Here is a 20715-nt window from a genome sequence, read left to right on the forward strand (position 1 = left end):
GGAGAGTGCTAACCCTGACGTAGTTTAAGGTATTTTTTTAAAGAGAGAGAGAGAGAGAGAGGGAGAGAGAGACAGAGAGAGAGACAGAGACAGAGAGAGAGACAGAGAATCTATACCCTCGCTTGGGCCCTGCCTTAGAGCTTCCTGTTTCTGTGTAAGTACAGGTATCCTGATTGGTTGTCAGACTCTCATGGGGGTAACTCTCATGCAGGGGTAACTGTGTAGGTTGTCTTGAGTCCCAGGCTTGCTGGGACTGTAATCTTCCCAGGTGCAATGTGGTGAGATGGGTAGAGTGTTAATCCTATTATGCCCTGAGGGTGAAGATCTTTTGTATTGTAGATAAGTTGGCTCAGCCTTTTGTCTTGTAGATAGGATGGCCTAGTCTTTTTGGGGCTATTAACAAAGGTGGAGACTGCTTTCCAAGAGCATGTATCTCCTTTTCTCATCCAGGGAGGTATAATATTCTGCCTTTTTAATATTTCCTAGAATATTTCATTCTTCTAGGAGAAGGGTGAGTGCTAACTTTCTACAGAGGTTTCATATTCCATTTCTTAACTAAATTCAGATCTGTCAAGCTTATTTTACATACAGATGTTACTAGTCAATGAGTACATTTAGTTTCTTTGAAGGTAGCTGAGTCTTGTTTCATTGTTTGTAAAACCTGCTGTAACCAATTGTTTCTTATATTATCATTTTCCAGTTGTTTGATGCAAGCTGGCCAGAGTCATTCTGCAGTCAAGCTGCCTCTAAATCTCATAAAGAAAGAAAACGTAGTAATAGCTAAATAAATCGATATTTGTTTCATTTTATTTGGTCAAATGTTTAATTTCTATCTTCTTTAAGTGGAATTGGGATCATTGGCCCTAATAAATGGACTCACCAGAGCTGTCTAAGCTACAGTGCATCTGACAGATAACCCATCTGACAGAATTATTGCTATGAAGAAAAATTACCTATGCTGCCTTGCAACCCTATATAAAAGGCAGAATCTAACAAGTACATTATAGTTCCCGTTCAGCTCCAAAACATCCTTTTTACAGGTCTTTTAAGAAACCAAAAAGAACAAAAAAGTTAAAATCTTGAGAACATTTTCAATAGACACAGTTTGCATCTTCTTAGGACCCACCAAATGCAGTAACCAAACATCATTTAGGTAAAGAGTGATTTTTAAGGGGGGGGGAATTCTTCAGGAATTCTCAGATCATACTGCAAATAAGTGTGATCTCTAGACCAGGGGTGAAATCTAGCAGGTTCTAACAGGTTCTGGAGATCTGGTAGTGGAAATTTTGAGTAGTTTGAAGAACTGGAAAATACCACCTCTGGCTAGCCCCAGAGTCAGGTGGAAATGGAGATTTTGCAATATTCTTCCCCCAGGAGTGGGGAGGGAATGGGGATTTTGCAGTATCCTTCCCCTGCCACGCCCACAGAACCGGTAGTAAAAAAGTTTTGGATTTCACCACTGCTTTAGACCTTTCAAGAGCTGTCAAGAGAGGCTTACTAAATTTTTCAGTCTCTTGTCCCTCTACAAACTGGAAACGGTGACAAGTTCAACAATGTAGATGAGGAAGGAGCAAGCGATTGACTTACTGTTAAGAAAGAGGTGACTTTGTGTAATTAAGTTTGTGACTTTGTAATTAGCACACATATATAAATATAAAACAGCAAGTCTTGCAATTGACTCCGTGTGTTGGCAATATCCACTGTCCACTACCACCGACTAAGAAACAAAAGAGGCATCAGCCTTAACTCAGATACCTGCAGATTTTGGAAATTAAAGCAAAATTGTGGCTTTCGGTGTTGAGAAACAAAACGTGGGTTGATTACAAGTGACTGAATCTTTTGCCAGGAATACATACATGTGGGATTCCTCATGTGAATGCCATCTTTACTTATTTATTTTCCTTCTTGAACATTCTCTCTTCCAACCAGGAAGGCAAATTCCAACCAGGAAGGCAAAACACAAGGCAAATTCTGCGTGATTTGACTCCCTATGAACAAACTCAACTTGCTTTGTGGTCCGAATATATTTTACTTAAAAAAAACAACAACCAAGAAGCAGACTTCTAAGGAAACCCCCAACCCAAAATATGTAGCCCAGTGTGGTCTTTAAAAACCTAAAATTTTAAATTGAGCAATGGCAAGATTGGGTCCTAATAGGAAATACTTGCCAGGTCCAAAATGATCTAGATGAAGAAAAGATAAAAAACAATTCAGACTTGGGGAAAAAAATATTTGCAAGATCAATTTTCCTAAAAGATGAAGATGACAGATTGGTCCTTTCCCCCCCCAGACTGTGTGCCAGAAATAACTAAGTGGACTGATTAGTAAACATTTAACTAGTAATTTTTATGGACTACTGATGCAGCAATATTGGATTGACCCAGAAATTATGAATTGTCATCAAGTAGAACATCTATGGTAACATTGTACTGTATCTCTATTGGTTCACCTTACACTCGAGGGAGATAGAATTATGAACTGGAGTTTAACATATGCCTTTTATGGATCTGTGCAAAAACTCTCCTGAATGAAATAAATAAAACTTAAAGCTATTTACTCCATATTGATTGTTCTTTTTAGATTGCAACCTCTTGGGGAGAACATACATCAACTCTGTCACTGATGGATCGCCAAGTTCTAGGAAGAAATGCTACTTGCAATATTATTGCTTTCCATATTATTTTTTAAAAAATGGAGCTTCCCATCAGCTGTCATCATCTTCACCGTTCCACCCATATTATCGTTGGATAACGTTCTGTGAGGATCTTTCTTAATTGAGTGGTATGGCTTCTGTCTCTGGTTTCTATCACACAGGACACCTGGGAAGGAAAAGTGTATTACGTTTCAGTAAACTAAATCAGGGCTTTAGAAAACAATTGATCTCAAATTTTCTTTTTCTCTTAAAGACCCTGTAATCCCTCACATCGAGATAGAGTCGGGGCGAAGTGAATGGAACAGAGAGTTTACTTGCCCGTTGCCCTTCCTAATGCCTATGCAAAGTTCACAGCAGATATTTTCTCTGCGCAGAGAGAGAAATACCTGCTGCTACCTGGGATCAAACTCACTCACAGCCTCCTGATTGTGAGGCAAGAACTCCACCTCTAGGCCACCACGCCACTCCCTACTGATCTCAATCAATTACTCCGCATAAAATAAAGGTAGGCAGGAATTTATGGAATTCCATAACCATATTTTAATGGGTTGTAATCATTGCCAATCTGTATTCTTCCACTTTCCCAGTTATCCAGTACCTTAATTTTTCTCCAACAAAATGGATGGGGCCTAACTAATTTACCACTTTTGAGGTTTTCACTGCGTGGTGTTAACAATAAGGGGGGGGAATACAGATTTGTATCTTAAGAACATTTTAAGCCTCCTCATTGATGGATAGGATAAAAAAAACATCTTGGGAACAAGGGAGAAATTCAATACTGCTGGGGTACAATTGTGGCAAAGTGGGGAGTAAGTAGAAACCTACTGTACTATTAGTACTATCTAATTCGTACTCCACCTTCCTGTTTTTGCAAGCATTCAAGAAAGCTTATGAAGCCCAAAAGAAAATGCCATTATGGATACCCAACTAGAAAAAAAAATTCTAGTTGGAGGGACATGATTTGTTGATGGGGTGGCACACCTTCTTATGGAACACCAGGAACAAAATGCATAGGTATTTTTGTAATCATATACTAAGAGATTCATTAATTTATACATGGCAAGAAATTAAAATGTAAACACTATATGAAAGTTCCTGGGTGGTTTTCCACAATGGAGGCGATGATACACCCCAATACCTTAGGAATTCAAAAAATGGTAAGATATTATGAAATATTGGATGCCCAGGGAACACTAAAAACACAAGAAGAACTCAGAGATCAAGGAATACAGATAGACTGGTGGCCCTATCTTCAGATAAAAACAAGATACAAAAAGGATCAAGAGGAAGGAGGAATTGAATTAAAAACGAATCGGTTGGATCAACTTTTAGAAGCCACGGAGGAAAAATTGATTTCAAAAATTTACAAATATTTATTGGAATTTGATTTGGCAGAGGAATTAGTAAAGGGACAAATGATAGCATGGGCAAGAAATATTGGACATAACATAGAATTGGAGGACTGGAAAAAGTGTGGGAAAATAACTATATTATAACAAAGTCAATGGTTTATAAAGAGAATCAATACAAAATGTGGTATAGATGGTATCTGGCCCCTTTGAGATTAGCAAAAATGTATTTGAATTTAAGTCCAACTTGCTGGAAGCAAGCAGGCACAGGGCACTTTCTTCCACGTCTGGTGGCTTTGCCCAAAAATTAAGACGTATTGGGAAAAAATAAGAATTTGGCTAATAGAAATAACATCGGAAAAAATAGAACTCAAACAAGAGCTTTTCCTACTAGGGATGATTAAAGAAAACTATAGGAAAGAAATAAAGTATTTAATATTACACATAGTCACTGCAGCTAGATTGGTGCTCGCTCAATATTGGAAAACTGATTAACTGCCAACAGATCAACTGATAATCCAAAAAATATATAATTGTGCGGAAATGGATAAATTAACTTTTGAAATGAAAGATAAGATAGACTCAAAATGTTAGATAGCGTGGAATAGGTGGTATGATTGGATAACTCATAGAAATGAGAGTAAATGTAAAATTCTGTATGATAACAATAATTAACAAATATGGACCATTAATAAGATAGCGGACTTATGACCAAAGTCACTTTTTCTTTTTATGTAATGTTGTTTGTATTAATATATATGTATTTTGTATATACATGGTATAGTATTTTACTTTTATATGTTTAATAAAGTTTGTTTTTAAAATTTAAAAAAAAAAATTCATGAGTGATTGATTTTGTATTAATGGTAATGCAGACCATGGTATGGTAATTATTTGAATAATAATCTACACTGTTGTTGCTGTTTTAACCATTTAGCTGTATCCAATTCTTGGCAACTTTATAGGCAAGTGATGTCCATCTCTATACTAGATGATTGGTTTTGTTTGCAGCAGGGCTACTCTATATGCATAAAAATGGGAGGGGGAGGAAATACAGAAATTGCCAGAGTATATTCATGAACTGGAATACAGCATAGCAACAGGTCAGCCAATGAGGGCTGTTTGGTAACTGAAACATAATATTTGTTGTATGGGACCATAAGAGACAGTTTGGAGCCTGGGCATGGTTTAACTATTCTGTATATAAGCTTGAGGGCACTAGCTTCTCTGTCCTCCATTTTGCTCTCCTCCATTTTGCCTTCTCCATTTTGTGCTTCCATTTTGTGCTGCACTTGCTATTTCTCTTCCCTACAATGTGGAAAAATCTACAAAGGTATTGTATGCCTTATGTGTTATGTATATAAAGACATTTGAATCCTGCTTAATAGTCTGCTTGTGTGTGTTGCAACAAACTCTGACAGAAATATCCACAATGGAGTAGACTGTAAGATGTTAGAACTTGCTGAAATGGCTAAATTGTCTTACCCAATTAGGAAAGGGAAAATAACTATTTTTATAGAAGGCTAGAAAGCCTATATGGACTCTTTTGCTAAAGCTGGATAAAACCAAATGGATATTTTCAGGGTTGACTGATGAAAAAGGATTATTTATGGGAAGAAGGGGACCAAGATATGTAATTTGGATGGGTGAAGATGGTTCTCTTGTTCTTTGGTTTGTTAACTGCTTTTAAAAAAAAAAAACATGAGAGATTGCTTTAGATATTGTTCCTTTTCCTTCCTTTTCCCTCTTTCCTTGACTTTGACTTTTTCACTTTTATTTCTGTTTTTCTTTCTCACCTTTGACATTTCCATAGTTTTAATCTTATGTAAAACATTCTCAGCAAAAAAAAATTACATATTAAAAAGGCACCTCCAATCAATTTACAAGCCAAATACCATCCATCACTGGTCGTGGATGGAGCCTGTAATATATATTAAGAAGGCTTCATGGAGCTTTCAGGTTTCCCATCTTGAATGCAAAGCTCTTTAACTGAATTGCTAGAAATTGGACTCCCTGCGCAGCTCAAAAAGTATTATATGCAGAACTTGGCACAGCTCAGTTAAAACAGAATTTCATGGAGCTTTCTCCTCCCTTGCTTACCTCATTGGTGAACAAATCAGATCTCATGTATGGCTGTTCTTGTCTGATGTTCAAGATTCTGGAACAAAGAGATTCTTTTAATGTAAGGTTGTAGCTAGTTCAGTCTCACAGGCCTGAAGCAGTAATGGAGTTTTTGGCAGAACTTCTACAAACCAGTCAAGGCCAATTTGAATCAAGAATCGTGGAAATGAAGACATTTTAAAAAAGTCTACCCCAAAACAGGGATGATATTCAGCAGGTTCTGACAGGTTCTGGAGAACCGGTAGCAGAAATTTTGAGTAGTTTGGAGAACCGGCAAATATCACCTCTGGCTGGCTCCAGAGTGGGGAGGGAATGGGGATTTTGCGGTGTCCTTCCCCTGGAGTGGGGAGGGAATGGGGATTTTGCAGTATCCTTCCCCTGGAGTGAGGTGGGAATGGGGATTTTGCAGTATTCTTCCCCTGGAGTGGGGTAGGTATGAAGATTTTGCAATATCCTTCCCCCCAGGAGTGGGGAGGGAATGGAGATTTTGCAGTATCCTTCGCCATGCCCATAGAACCAGTAGTAAAAAAAAAATGAATTCCACCACTTCGGGCCGAGAGCCTTGTGTGACACTCTTTCCATTGCTTTTAGACAGTAAGATTATTTTCTCAAAGCATTTCTTGGTTTCTGTGTATTTTTCTGAAATGGAGAGGTTTTTTAAAAAAAATATGAAGTTGCTATGTTGGATGGACACCTTAAACTTTTTTAGATTAGTGACTGGGAGCTAGGGCAAATAAATGAAGTGACCTTTTCTTCTTTGGATACAAATTGTCCTTTCTGGTGTCCTACCTGTGCTGGCTGAGAGGGCCTATTTTGGATCCATTGGTCAAAGAGGTCTGACTACTGGGAAGAGGAGCCTTCTCTGCTGTAGCACTTGTCTTGTGGAGCATCTTACCCACTAAGGTAAGATCCACCCCCATCCTCCTGTCTTTTCACAAGAACCTGAAGACCTGGCTCTCCTGGCTGGTCTTGGGTTATAATGGGGGGAGTTCCACATTGGAGGTGTCTGCTGGATTGATGGCAGATTTCACCTCTTTCCTTCCTCCCTGCTCTCCACCCATCCATCTTGTTGATTATCATACCAAGGTATTCTTGTTGTCTACCTTTGTTGATGGTTTGTTTTATTGTTCTATTATTTTACTTCTGTTTATACACCTTTCATTCCCCCCCCCTTTTTATTGTTGTAAGCCAAACAATAAAGTAGCCCCATGGCAAGATAGGAGGCAAATAAATCTAACAGATAAATAAGTTTTCTACGCATACGTGTATTCTAGATCTGGTGGATTTTTCAAGGGCAAAACTTGGCTTCCTACCACATCAAGGTCTCCACCAAATATGACAAGGAATTAAGGCAACTTCGGGCCCTGGTGACTATATGGACACATCCAAGTAGGTATTCACTGGCGATAACAGTAAATATTCTCTTATGTTATTTAATCGTTTCAACCTACTGTACATAATCGGTAGATTATGGTCCCCGTCAAAGTCAAATCACGTTTAGACTACCTTGCCTCCTCACGAGCTAAGGTCTCCAGTAGCTTTGAAATCTCTCCTGGGCAGTCAACAGTCATGACAGTAAATTTGCACACTCTGTTATCAAGAGTAAGGGCCTGATCCATGCACTGCCTCATCAGAGGGAGTTCCATGTTTCCATTGCTCACAGCCACAGCCACTCTGAAACAAGGGGGAGAAAATTAAACAAACCATTTTTCCCTTTAGGAGAACATCTTTCATAACTTGTTTGATAGATTTAATAGGATCAAGGATTAAAATATGCCATAGGGTTTCCCGTTGGCCATCTCTAACAAGAGCCTTCTAGTAGATGCCTGTTTTACAAGCCTTCAAGATTTGTAGGCCTTTGTCTCCATATCTGCTCAGCTCCTTCCATTCTTCTACATTCTAAATATATAATAATCCATTTCTTGGATTATAATTTCCATCATCCTGTTATGTGGGCGCAACTACCAGAAGAATACAAGCCTGGGGAAAACTAGTCTCCCAGTAAAAATGAGTTCCTGATTTTCATTCCTTTGAATGAATCTTGGACAAGCTGAAGCCAATAAAGCAGGAGATTTTGGAGAACAAAGTTCTCCAGAGTGGAATGGACTAAAATCTCTCTTTCTCTTGTCTCATTCCAAGCTCAGGGTAGGATAGTCCTTCACCCATTTTTGGGGGGGAGGAAAATTTATAAAGAAAACCAACACATGTTTGGTTCCACCTTATTATTTTTCTAAACACCACCTGGTGGGGTGAAGATGTCAACCTAGCAAGGAGGTGAAGGATATCATCTGCTGAACTTCCAAAGTCAAGGAAGTCTGTACAGCAACTCCTTTTCAGGGTAAAATTTCTACTTAGGAATTATATTAGGGTGTTTTTTTTTTTCTTCATACACCTGCCTTTCTGCTTCCTCAATACATGGCCAAATGGGACAAAACAGAAACTACTTCATTGTCACATCTGCATACTCCCCCTTGAAGTTCCTGGTGGATACGGCCAAGTAGTACTTGCTAATTTTAGAACCATCTGACCCACCTGCCACTAAGTCAGGGATGGGAAAATGTAGGAAGCATTTGCAGCATTCCCCCCCCCCACAACATATGTTCACTTCACCATGGTATTAAGACAATCCAAGGATTTAATTCATCCTTCATCTCCAGCATTACAAAGTAGGGTAGGGTAAATTTCAAGGTTCCATGTAAACTTGGACAGGGATAACAATGACAATGTCATTTTTATTATTTTATTCTATACCATATAATTAGGTATATTTTCAGAATGATCCATTGGTTTCATCAGATTTTCAAAGGGGACAAAAATCGTTAAGAACTCCTATAAGGGATTTTTAAAGGATTTCTAACAAACAGCATCCAAAATAATGATAAAACTAAACCATCATGTCTAGAACATAAAGCACAGAATAATAGAATTGGAAGGGACCTTGGAGGTCTTCTAGTCCAACCCATGGCCACGTAGGAAGAGCTTTTACCATCCTGGACAAATGATTGTCCAACCTTTCCTTGTAAACTTCCAGCGATGGAGCAACCACAACACTGGGAGGCAAACTTCTATCCCCTCATCTAGATAACTTTGAGGATATTGAAGAGCACTGGATGTAAGACGGAACCTTTAGGTACCCCATTGCATGCTTCCCTCCATGTAGATGTAAGTTCCATTAATGACTACACCTGCTGAGTGTAGTAAATATACACTCAAAAATTTATTCCTGAACTGAAGTAGCAGATGGACTTCCTATTTCCAAATTGGATTTTAAAATTATCCCAAATCAAAGGGAGTAATCATGACTCTTACAGTTGAGTTACATGGCCTGGGCGCCTTCTCATGGTGACTGCTGGAGGAGGTACAGGTGGAGTTCTTGTACCCCTCATCCTGGAGCTGAGGCAGGGAATTAACTGCTGGTTATATCAAATGTAGGGTAAAAGAATCTTGGTCCCTCTGGATCCCAAGATTCCAACAGTAGAGATGGGAGCGCCAGTTGGACAATTGTTTCCACTGACAGGTCCTCTTGTTCCAGACTCCTGTGTTCCTGCAGTTCCCATCCCAGCAGAGATGGATCCACAGAGTCCATCTCTATCTGGCAGAACTCAATGCTGAAGGAGTAGCTGCCCTATCTATCAAAAGCCTGAAGTGGTCCCCGGACAATAAAGAGGTTCTTGTTGTGGCCCACCAGTGACCAGCGGAGCTGGCAGCAGATTTGGACAGTGGGGAGGTTGGGGAGGAACATGGGCCAGTCCTGGAGTCTGGGGAAGGCTCTGATGAGTGGTCTGTGTTGGAGGCAGAGATGGGGCGAGGGCCTTATGACAGGTATCAGCTGCCTTTGGAGTCAGATATCAGTGAGGCAGACAAACAGCTGGAGCCTGTTCCCAGTGTGCGCATGCACAGAGTTGCCAGATGAACAGCTAAGGAACAAGGATCGACTTGGGAGTAAGGCCACAAATGGACAATGAAGAGCCCCTCCCATAGGGAATAAAAGAGATGCAAAAGGTAAGGGGTGTTTGCAGGAGACAATTAGTTCATTCCTGCATTTTTGCCAAGTATTGCGGCATCGGAAAGATATCGGCCTGGCCACTCTCCAAGCCTGATAAAGGTCAGTAATTGTGAACTATCTTGAACAACTGTGGGAGAGGAAAGACTTTGCTGGAGAGAAATTCACTGTAAATTCACCCTGAAAAAAGGGGTTTATCGGGACAAGGACTCGGCTCCGTGCTGCTGGGGAAGCCTAAGTCTTAACAGTTCTATGACAACATGCTGACCATTTCTGGAAGACAGGGATGATAAAGAAGGAGCTCCGTACAGTACTGTCCCCCTCCCAGCCACTTCCCAAGTCATTCATCAGAAGCCATGAAGAAGCAGCTCCAATTCATCAATTATGGTTTTGGAATATCCCCTCAGGTGGACAACTACAATGTCCTAAAATCAGACATTTCATTGAGCTTCATTTTATGGAATTAAGAGAAATCTGAGAAAGATTAGCCTTCTGCCCCTCCACTAGCTTTCTTTCATCAGCTTCCAAGAGGAGGAGCAGTTAGAAGCAGGAGATACATTTAACAGAACAGAGTTGGAAGGGACTTTGGAGGTCTTCTAGTCCAGCCCCCCCCGCATTTCTTTTGACTTGGAGATAAACGTCCCCCTTTCCTTTCTGGTTGCTGAGTTCGACAGCTGCTTGGGCATGTCCAAGCAGTTTCTCTGGTGAGACTAAGGAAATACTTTTTCCCTTGTCTTGGTAATCTCTTAACCAAAACCTGGCCAGAACTGGCTCTGCTAGGCTTACAAGACCAGCCAAGGTCAACTAGGAGTTGCCAACCAAATTGGAGGAGGAAGATCATTCTCCATTGAGTCAATGTCAACTCTCTCGGGGTGGTTTTGCAATTCTGCAGTCTATGTTAGAACCTTGAAATTCCCTGGGTGGTCTTTTTTTCCAGTCCAATAAATATACAAAACTGAGCTTTCGGGTAAGTTTTATACCTTTTGCCCTTTAATTCTGGCAGTTTCCCAGACACGAGAGCAGCCAGCGCAATGGCTCCTTCTGCATCAACAGCCACACGTTCGTATTCCAGCAACCTCAGCATAGAAATCAAGATGTCTTCTTCTCTGAAGATGGGGAAAGATCAGCAGGGTCAAACAGAGGGGCTTCTGCCCCAGCCCTCCTCCCATGCAAATACGAACACTTTATTTCTTAATGATTCAAATATATTGCACTGAACAGAGTAAGTGAATTGGAAAGGCCAATCTTTGTCATGCCCAATACGGGCAGACCAGAGATGGGGTTCAGCAAGTTCTGACCAGTTCTGGAGAACCGGTAGCGGAAATTTTGAGTAGTTTGGAGAACTGCTAGTAAAAATTCTGACTGGCCCTGCCCCCATCTATTTTCTGCCTCCTGAGTCTCAGCTGATTGGGAGGAAATGGAGATTTTGCAATAATATTCTCCTGGACTGGGGAGGGAATGGAGATTTTACAGTATCCTTCCCATGCCACCCCCACCACTGGGGCAGACCCTCATGGAACCCAACATTTCTGTTGCTAAGTGAGACCTTTGTTCAGTGAATGTTGGCCCATTTTATGACCTTCCTTGCCATGGTTGCTAAGCGAATCCTCTGCAGCTTTTAAGTCAGTAACCCAGTGGTTAAGTGAAACTTTTCCATCGACTTGTTGGAAGGTCGCAAAAGGGGATCACGGGACCCCTGGGGCACTGCAACCATCATAAATATGAGTCAGTTGCTAAGTATCTGAACTTCGATCACATGACCATGGGGATGCTTCAATGGCCGTGTCAAAAACGGTCATTTTCGGTGATGTTGTAACTTTGAACAGTCACTAAATGAACTTTGAGGAAATTCAAGCCTCGGAGTCTTCTTTTGTTGGGGGTGTTACTTGGAATCCTGACAGTAAGTCTCATCTCTTTTCTGTAATCTATGTACTACTAAAACTCCCATTCCTGTAACCTTTAACTGGGTGAAATACAGAGGTGGTATTCCACCAGTTCATACCGGTTCGGATGAACTGGTAGCAGAGATTGCGGGTGGGTGAGCCTGCCCACACTCTATGATGGCCTATTTACGCACATTTTTGAGGCCAGACACATAAGCAGAAGGCATGGCCAGCATCGCGGCAGTACAACAGACTCTTTGGATGCTCCTAAAGATCCTTTGATATCTCCATTGCCCAGGAGTCGACCTAAGTCTTCCTGTAGGAAGACGTACAAGAGGAGCATAGACAAACCAACATAAGGGGATCACAAACTCCCTGGTTGATCTGGAGAAGCTCCTCAAACTGGGCGGTGGAGAAAGCGACCTTAGAAGTCGCTAAGAAGCTGGGGTGGCCACAGTTGAAAGAATAAGATGACAATGTGTGTCATCGAGGTGAGAAAATTTCTCTTTTTGGAAAAAAAACATTTCCCTTCATTTCCACTTGTACGCAAATAGTGTGGAAAAGAGGCTGAGAGAGAAGAGTGAGAGCGGGAGTGTATTCGGCTCTCACATCCGATACTGGGCGGTGAGGAAAATGAAAGTAACAAAGCCAAAATAAACTTTCTTTTTTGGAGGAGAAATGAAAGAACTTGGGAATTCTTTTAAAAATTTGGACTAACCAAATTTGAGAAGATTGAACCTTTTTATACAAAGAGATGAAATAGTTGTAAACAATTGTGATTAAAGTTTGAACAGAATTGAAAGCGGAAAAGATTTTTGTTGAAAATGCTTGGCTTGATTGACTGAACTAGCCTGCAGTGCCATCTAGTGGTATTTAGGCATATTTTTGAGGCCAGGCGAATGCGCGGAAGGCGCACATGCGGTGAACCAGTGGTAAGAATATTGGAAACCCATCGCTGGTGAAATAGTTCTTCCTACGGCAACAATTTTTGAACCAGCATACATCAAATGGACCAATTTACAGAATGTGTCCAAAATCTGGGATTTACTACTGAATATGAAAAAGCAAAGAGCAATCCCATTTTCAAATTCAAAGTAAGGGGGCAAAACTAGACTTTGGATGGTGAAAAAAATCTCAAAAGAGACAAGCTTAAGATGAAGCATTTAAAAAAAAATGTTTACACTGTTTACACAGGCACCTTCTTCCACGTCTGGTGGCTTTGCCCCAAAATTAGGAAATATTGGGAAAAAATAAGAATTTGGTTAATAGAAATAACATCGGAAAAAATAGAACTCAAACCAGAGATTTTCCTACTAGGGATGATTAAAGAAAACTAAGAAAGAAATAAAGTACTTAATATTACACATAGTCACTGCAGCCAAATTGGCGCTTGTGTAATATTGGAAAACTGATCAACTGCCAGCAGACCAATTGATAATCCAAAAGATCTATAATTGTGCGGAAATGGACAAACTAACATTTGAAATGAAGGATAAGGTAGACTCAAAAAGTTATATACCGTGGAATAGGTGGTATAATTGGATAACTTGTAGAAATGAGAGTAAATGTAAAATTCTGTACAGTAACAATAATTAACAAATATGCACCGTTAATAAGATAATGGACGTGAAACCAAAGTCACTTTTTCTTTTTATGTATTGTCGTTTGTATTAATATATGTATCTTGTATATACATGATATAACATTTTACTTTTTATATGTTGAATAAAGTTTTGTTTTTAAAATAAAAAAAAATGGTTCTATTAAATTGCCATCCAGCCACTAAATAAATAATCAACTAATCCAAGGACTGCCGAGAGTGGGGGGGGATGTACTTTTAAATCCATTTATCTAGATGGCATATGCAGAAAGGAAGAGAAACTGGCTTTATACGAAAGGATTTTTCCAGAGTTTGAGTAAACTAGTAAAAATAGTTCTCTCTATGCCACCACATGACCATCAGACTTGACAAACTGCACTGTTAGTTTGTCTTGCATTGTTCCATAATCTAATCTTTGTTATGTTGCAATGGAATGTGTATCCCAATGGCCTTTGCTGGTGTTTGCTTACAAAAGAGGACGGATTCCTTTGTGAGTGCCTCCCCACCCCCCACCCCACAGGTAATTTGCCTGTACTGTGTAAGATCTTCTCCTGAGTAAATTCTTTTTTCCTGTTCTGCTGGGCTGGGTGGGGAATCAACTTCATTTTCCAATAGTCTTTTTGATGTGATAGGTACGTTTTTCACAACTCAGCTAGACTTTGTGTAAGACCTGGTGGCTGGCTGACTTGCTAAACGTTTTGTTTTTTTTCAAATTTGGAGGAGGTGGGATGCCACTCAGGATGTCAACTTTCAAGGTCCACGGCATTTAGTTTTACTCCGAGGAGTAGAGCTTACACACTGGTAACACTGCAAATACCACACCTTTCTGAATGGGGCCCCTTGCTCCACTTTAGCCGCCCCAAAATATAAATCCCAATCAATATTTTAGACTGCCCAAATACTTGGAGTAGGTGCCATAAATTCAAAATGGGTTGCAGTGGGATGGCTGGAAGCCCATGGCACACCTTGACCTGATGTCTTGCAGCTGCACTGGATTTTAATTCCAGTTGGAAAAAAATTAAGCCATTTGAATCACTTCATTTCCTTCTTTTCTTAAAGCTCTGTGGTCTGAGCTTAAAGAGATGGTCTTCATGTATAAGCACAGATGGCTTGCAGCTAAATTACAAAGGAATTGCACTCACATCTGTTAAAGAAGTTCAGAACTGGAACTCCAATGTGGGATAAAGGTAAAGGTTCTCCTCGCACATATGTGCTAGTCGTTCCCGACTCTAGGGGCCGGTGCTCATCTCGGTTTCAAAGCTGAATAGCCAGCACTCATGGTCATGTGGCCGGCATGACTAAACGCAAAAGGCATACAGAACACTGTTACCTTCCCACCAAAGTGGTCCCTATTTTTCTACTTGCATTTTTATGTGCTTTTGAACTGTTAGGTTGGCAGAAGCTGAGACAAGTAACGGGAGCTCACCCCGTTACACGGCACTAGGGATTCGAACCGCTGAACTGCCGATCTTTCGATCGACAAGCTCAGCGTCTTAGCTACTGAGCCACTGCATCCCCTTCTGACATAGGATATTCAAGTTTAAAGGGGTAATTCCATAAAGAGGGTGCAACTAACCATAAATGGCACATCCATCTTTAAAATATAAGGTTTTCCTGCATAACTAGAAGGGACTTTGTGTTTAGTAGGAACACAGTGCATCCTTCAGCGGCACAATGTTCTGTTCTCTGGAACCAGCAAATCTGTTGCTTCTTCTCACTCCAGTATTTCTGGATATGAATCTAGATTACCTTCTAAGGTGAGATATGGGAGGTTTCATGGAGTTCCATCTGAAGAAAGATTGTGGGTTTGTGGAAAACCCAACTGTTGGAGACACTGGACACATTCGTTCTGACTGCAAACTGTACTCTACAGAAAGGGCTGCTTACTTAGATTATTTCAGTTAAATAAATAATATTGGGGCACCTTGGAAAAACTTTTTAAAAAACTTTTGGCAGGGAACAAGCCTGCCTATCATGAATCATAGATTCATAGGACTGGAAGGTTACCTTGGAGACCTTCTAGTCAGTGGTGGTATTCAGCCAGTTCTATCCCATTCGGGCGAACTGGTAGCAGTGGCTGCGGGAGGCTCTGCCCACCCACCCGGATGTCATCACATCCCATTTTTGATGCTCTGCGCATGCGCAGAAGGCCCTGCACATGAGCGTAGGTGGCATGTGCACTCACTTTTGCAAACCAGTAGCAAAGATAAGTGAATACCACTCCTGCTTCTAGTCCAATTCCCAACCCAAGGCAGGAGTCCTTATAGCATTTCCTGGACAAATGGTTGTCCAATCTTTTCATGAAACCGTCGTCCAGTGATGACGCACCAGAAGGCAACCTGTTCCATTGATTGTTCTATCAAGGAAATTCCCCTTTAGTTCCAGGTTGGATCTCTCTCTCTGAGCAAATTCCATTCATTGTTTTTGTCCTACCCTTAGGTGCTACGGACAATAAATCAACCCCTTCTTCCCTGTGATAGCTCTTCAAGTATTGGAAGATGGCTATCAAGTCGAAGGCCATTTCAAAGAGGATGGAATATTTAGATCAGATTGGGGTTACCTGCAAGGATGATGACTTACTGTGAACATGTCCTATTTATTACCTACCCAGATTAGAGAGCCAAAATACCCAGGTAAAAATTAAATGGACCGAAAAAAATGCAAAGGAAGTTACTAAATGGATGTTAGTTCCAGAAACCATAGAATTACATACATCTCTACTAAGAAATAAGTTTGAAGGACCATACTTAGAGGAGTTTGAAACTTTAATTTCAAAATTGAAATCGGTTCTCACTAAGAGAATACTAGCTCAAAAAGCCAGTTTTAAAGAACAAAAAATGGTTTGATAGAGATTGCGTACAATTAAAAAGGATATATAATAAAGAGTACAGAGGAAGTAAAAATGACCCTTCTGAGGATCACACTCACTTCCTAAAACAGTTGAAACTACCTTTGTATCCACTTGTGTATTTGTAATTATACTTTAAATGACTACATCAGTGAAACTTTTGTTCTATGCTGTACTGGATGCGAATCAATTATCTTGCAATTAGAATCTCTCCTGCTGCCATTTTCCTCCTTTAAACTCAAATCTGTTTTGCACCCAAGTCAGAAAATCCAATCTATATGGATTGGCTCTGAAGATCACCTGGAAATGACCAAGAAAGTAATCACCCAAAATGCTAATTTTTAAAAAAACCAGAATAAGCATTGCCTTTACATACCTCACCGTTACAACTTTATCAACCCAGTTTCCTGTGAGTTGAAAAGAGTTGGTGCCAAAACCACTCAATTCTGAAAAACGAAGTGACAAACAAAGAAGGAATATATGAATGGTTTTACCCACTGGTTATAAATAAATGCTAAGACAATGTACAAGGTTTGACTGTTTTGCAGTCTAATTCAGGCAATGCTTCTTGTAAGGTCAAGAAAAGTTGCCACCGGTTATTCTGAGATTGGGGATAAAGATCAGTCAAAAGAGCAATACAAAACAGGACATAGGATGGACCATCAAGGCAGAAAGATAACCAGAGGAGTAAAAAGGTGGAAAGACATTGGGGAATATGAAAGAAATGGATACGGCTATCTAGATTTAATAGTCAGAATTGCATTTTGAAGCAGCCATCAAAAGCACTATTTTTAAGCCCATAGTGTTAATCAAGTCCATCGGTGTTAATGAAAAATATTCTGGCTATATTCTTCGGAGTGATACTTTTACAATGGAATATAGAGTTTTATAAATGGTTATTTGCTTTTAAACCACATGCACAGAGGGAGATGAGGGGGAAAAAAAGGCACTTGGGATTAACAGGTTAACAGAGTTGGAAGGGACCCTGTAGGTCATCTAGTCCAACCCCCCACCCAAGCAGGAGCCCCTACACCATTTCTGACAAATGGCAGTCCAATCTCTTCTTGAAAGTCTCCAGTGAGGAAGTTCCCACAACTTCTGAAGGCAAAAGCTGTTCCACTGGTTGATTGTTCTCACTGTCAGAAAATTTCTCCTTAATTCCAGGTAAAATCTCTCCTTGTTCGTTTCCATCCATTATTCCTTGTCTGGCCTACAGATGGTTAGAAAATAGCTTGACCCCTTCCTCTCTGTGGCAGCCCCTCAAATATTGGAAGACTGCTATCATGTCTCCCCTGATCCTTCTCTTCACTAGACTAGCCATGCCCAGTTCCTGTTACGGTTCTTCATATGTTTTAGTCTCCAGTCCCCTAATCATCTTGGTTGCTTTTCTCTGCACTTTTTCTAGAGTCTCAACATCTTTTTTTGTAGTATAGTGACCAAAACTGGATGTAGCACTCTAGACCTCAAGACAGCAGACTGAAGGGGGGGAAAGCAAATTTTCTCTGCAGTGGTCCCTGCTCTGTGGAACATCCTCCCTTCAGAAACCAGAATGGCCCCAACATTGTTAGCCTTTCATAAGGTCCTAAAACATGGTTATTTCCACCAAGTCTGGGACACTGAATGTGCCAAGGGCCCAGTTTCCTCGCTATATTGCTAACAAGCCAAATAACTTGCTCTCGTATAATCTTGAATTGGCTGTTTCTAATGTTTTTACTCTTTTTGTTTTAAATGTGTGTGGTTTTTTTTTAATTTTCAATCATAATATATTTTCTGAATTGCAAGTTGCCCAGAATCATTGACTGAGATGGGTGGCTGTAGAAAAGGAACAAACAAACGGATATGCTAAACCTTGTTTGAAGGAGATAAAACCTTTTAAAATCTTTGATAGGTGAAATCTTTTTTTTATAGAAATCACTTGGATCTTCCTTTTTTAATATCACTGGTGGTTTTAATTATAGCTCTGGAGTTTAAGATGTGGGAAAGTAGATTTCAATGGAATACTGGTGGAAAACTTCCTAACAGGAATTGTTCATGGAATAACTTGCTGGAAAGCTATTAATACTATCTATTAACTTAGTAATAGAGGAGTGAATGTGATACTATGCAGTTCATTTTGCTGGTTTTTAGTAGATTGTTATATTTATTTGGTCCACCAGTTTTGTTCTTTTTCATTTTGCTGGTCATTAACTGAATAAATATTATTGTTGTTGTTGTTATTTTTTTTTATTATTATGTTGTTGTTGTTGTTATTGTTATTGGCTTTAATTTATATGCCGCCCTTCTCCGGAGGGGCAGGGCACCTTACAATGCGTTAAGCAATAGCCTTCATACTTTTGTATATTTATACAAAGTCAGCTTATTGCCCCCACAATCTGGGTCCTCATTTCACCTACCTTTGAAAGGATGGAAGGCTGAGTCAACCTTGAGCCTTGGAGAGATTTGAACTTGCAGTAATTGCAAGCAGCAGATGTTAAATACAGTGCTTTAGTCCACTGTACTACAGGCTCTCTATTGACACTGAGGTATCATTTCAAGTTTAATTACATTCCTGCCCTGAGCAGAGATAGAACTCCATGAGGTAAACAGCCTTTGCAAACCATCTTTTGGGGTTTGTCATGCAGCTGTAGCCCAAGATAAGCTGATGAAAATTGCAGTTGCTAAAAATGCTACTAACATCACAACGTTTAGAATTTCAGCTGCCTGCTGTGCAGAATTCAATTTCCCCATTTTTCATTTTTGGCACATTTCCCTGTTTAAAAGCAGTCTCAAATAGATAACATTAAAATAGGATAACAAATGGACAGCCTGGTTCTATTTTCCCCTCTAGTTTTTAATAGTTTTACTCACGATAGAGTAAGACCGAAACTAACTATAGTTCAGCCCTAATTGAAAGAGTTATCCTGTTTTAAATAGTGCTATAGAAACAAAATGTTATTTTTGACATTTTGTTGCAGCGAAGCCCTTTAGTAAATAGGTATTTAGTCACTGGTAACTCTTTAGCTATAGACTGAATTAAACCAAAGATTTCGATAGGAAATTGCCTGTTTCTGCAAACTAAACCAGCATGTGCTGAAGGAAATGAATCCATGACCCCTGCCACTCTTTCTGGTAGGACCTTAAACACTTTAAAACGGAGGCGTTTCTGCTTTCAAAGAAGAGTTTGCAATAGGAAATCTCCACCCTCTTGCAACTCAAGCTAAAATTTACTACAGAGCCTCACTGAACTTTCTGTGTTAAACTATGCCTGGTTTCTGGAACACAAACGTGGTTTTTGTAGGAAAAAAACACACCCCTCTGGCCATTTTAAAACAAAACTACTCAGTTTCTGTAATTTAAGGAAGCGGTTGGGTCTGAAAATTCCATCTTTCTGCCTCCAAAAAAATCCCCAATATTTTAAGCACACAGGACCAGTTTTTCCAACCCACAAACAACATTTTGAAATGTTCCTTATCTCGCAAGGCTGGAAATTTATACTTTACTGAGAACGCCTCTCATCTTTACGGACCAACCAAGAGAGAGCTGGGGTGGTGCTTCATCTTAAGGATTTACAGCTGTAGAGATTTGATCTTTCTCTCTTAGAGGCTGCATTCCTCCAGCTCTTTAAGCTAATTTGTTTGGAAGGCTGAGTAAAGGGAGAGTCTATTCGGAGTAAGCTACTTTGAGAGCAAGCAAAGGACTGGAAGATGAAATCGTGAAGTTTTTTTTTTCCCTCCCACCAGTATAAATGCCCCAAAATTGTTTTTTTTTTGTTTTTTTTTTCAAATTAACAAAACTTCATGAAAATTGGCTATTGGTGACTTTTCTAGTTGCTGCAGAAAACTAGGACTGGCCCTTAAAAATCTCCAAAAGACTAATTTGAAAGTTATACTGTGTTTCTGCCGTGATACTTATTTATACATCTTTCTGTTAGTTATCCTAAATATTTTTCTTTTTAAATGCTGGCAAACAAGCAGAGTTTGTTTTCGGGAAGACAGCTGCCTGTCCTTCCTACTGAAAAACATTGTGCAACTTAAACCCCCCCCACTTTTTCTTGTATTGCTATGAGAAAGAAAGAAAGAAAGAAAGAAAGAAAGAAAAAGAAGAGGTAGAGAAGAAAGGAGATAGAGGAAAAAAGAAAAGATGGAAGGAAGGAAAAGAAAGAAGAAAGAGAGAAAGAAAGAAGGAAGGAAGGAAGGAGAACAAGTAAGGAGATAGAGAAAAAAAAGGAGATAGAGAAATAGAAAAGAGAGAAAAAAGAAAGATGGAAGGAAGGAAAAGA

General features: G+C 39.9%; 1 protein-coding gene across 4 annotated transcripts in view; it reads right to left on the bottom strand.

Annotated features, from left to right (window-relative positions):
- Nucleotides 1–783: 783 nt before the first annotated feature.
- LOC117669190 (uncharacterized) overlaps nt 784–20715 on the bottom strand; it is a 36823-nt gene continuing 16891 nt past the window's right edge. For all 4 annotated transcript variants that reach the window (XM_034423437.2, XM_060693701.2, XM_034423438.2 and 1 more), the window contains 5 exons: nt 16834–16903; nt 11107–11232; nt 7630–7797; nt 6103–6160; nt 784–2819 (listed from right to left, as the gene is read on the bottom strand). In XM_034423437.2, coding sequence (XP_034279328.1) covers nt 2721–2819; nt 6103–6160; nt 7630–7797; nt 11107–11232; nt 16834–16903 — 521 coding nt within the window. In that variant the 3' untranslated portion in view covers nt 784–2720. The remainder of the gene's footprint in view (nt 2820–6102; nt 6161–7629; nt 7798–11106; nt 11233–16833; nt 16904–20715) is intronic.

Source organism: Pantherophis guttatus, chromosome 6, assembly GCF_059756535.1.
Source record: "Pantherophis guttatus breed Tessera chromosome 6, ASM5975653v1, whole genome shotgun sequence".
Classification (NCBI taxonomy): domain Eukaryota; kingdom Metazoa; phylum Chordata; class Lepidosauria; order Squamata; family Colubridae; genus Pantherophis; species Pantherophis guttatus.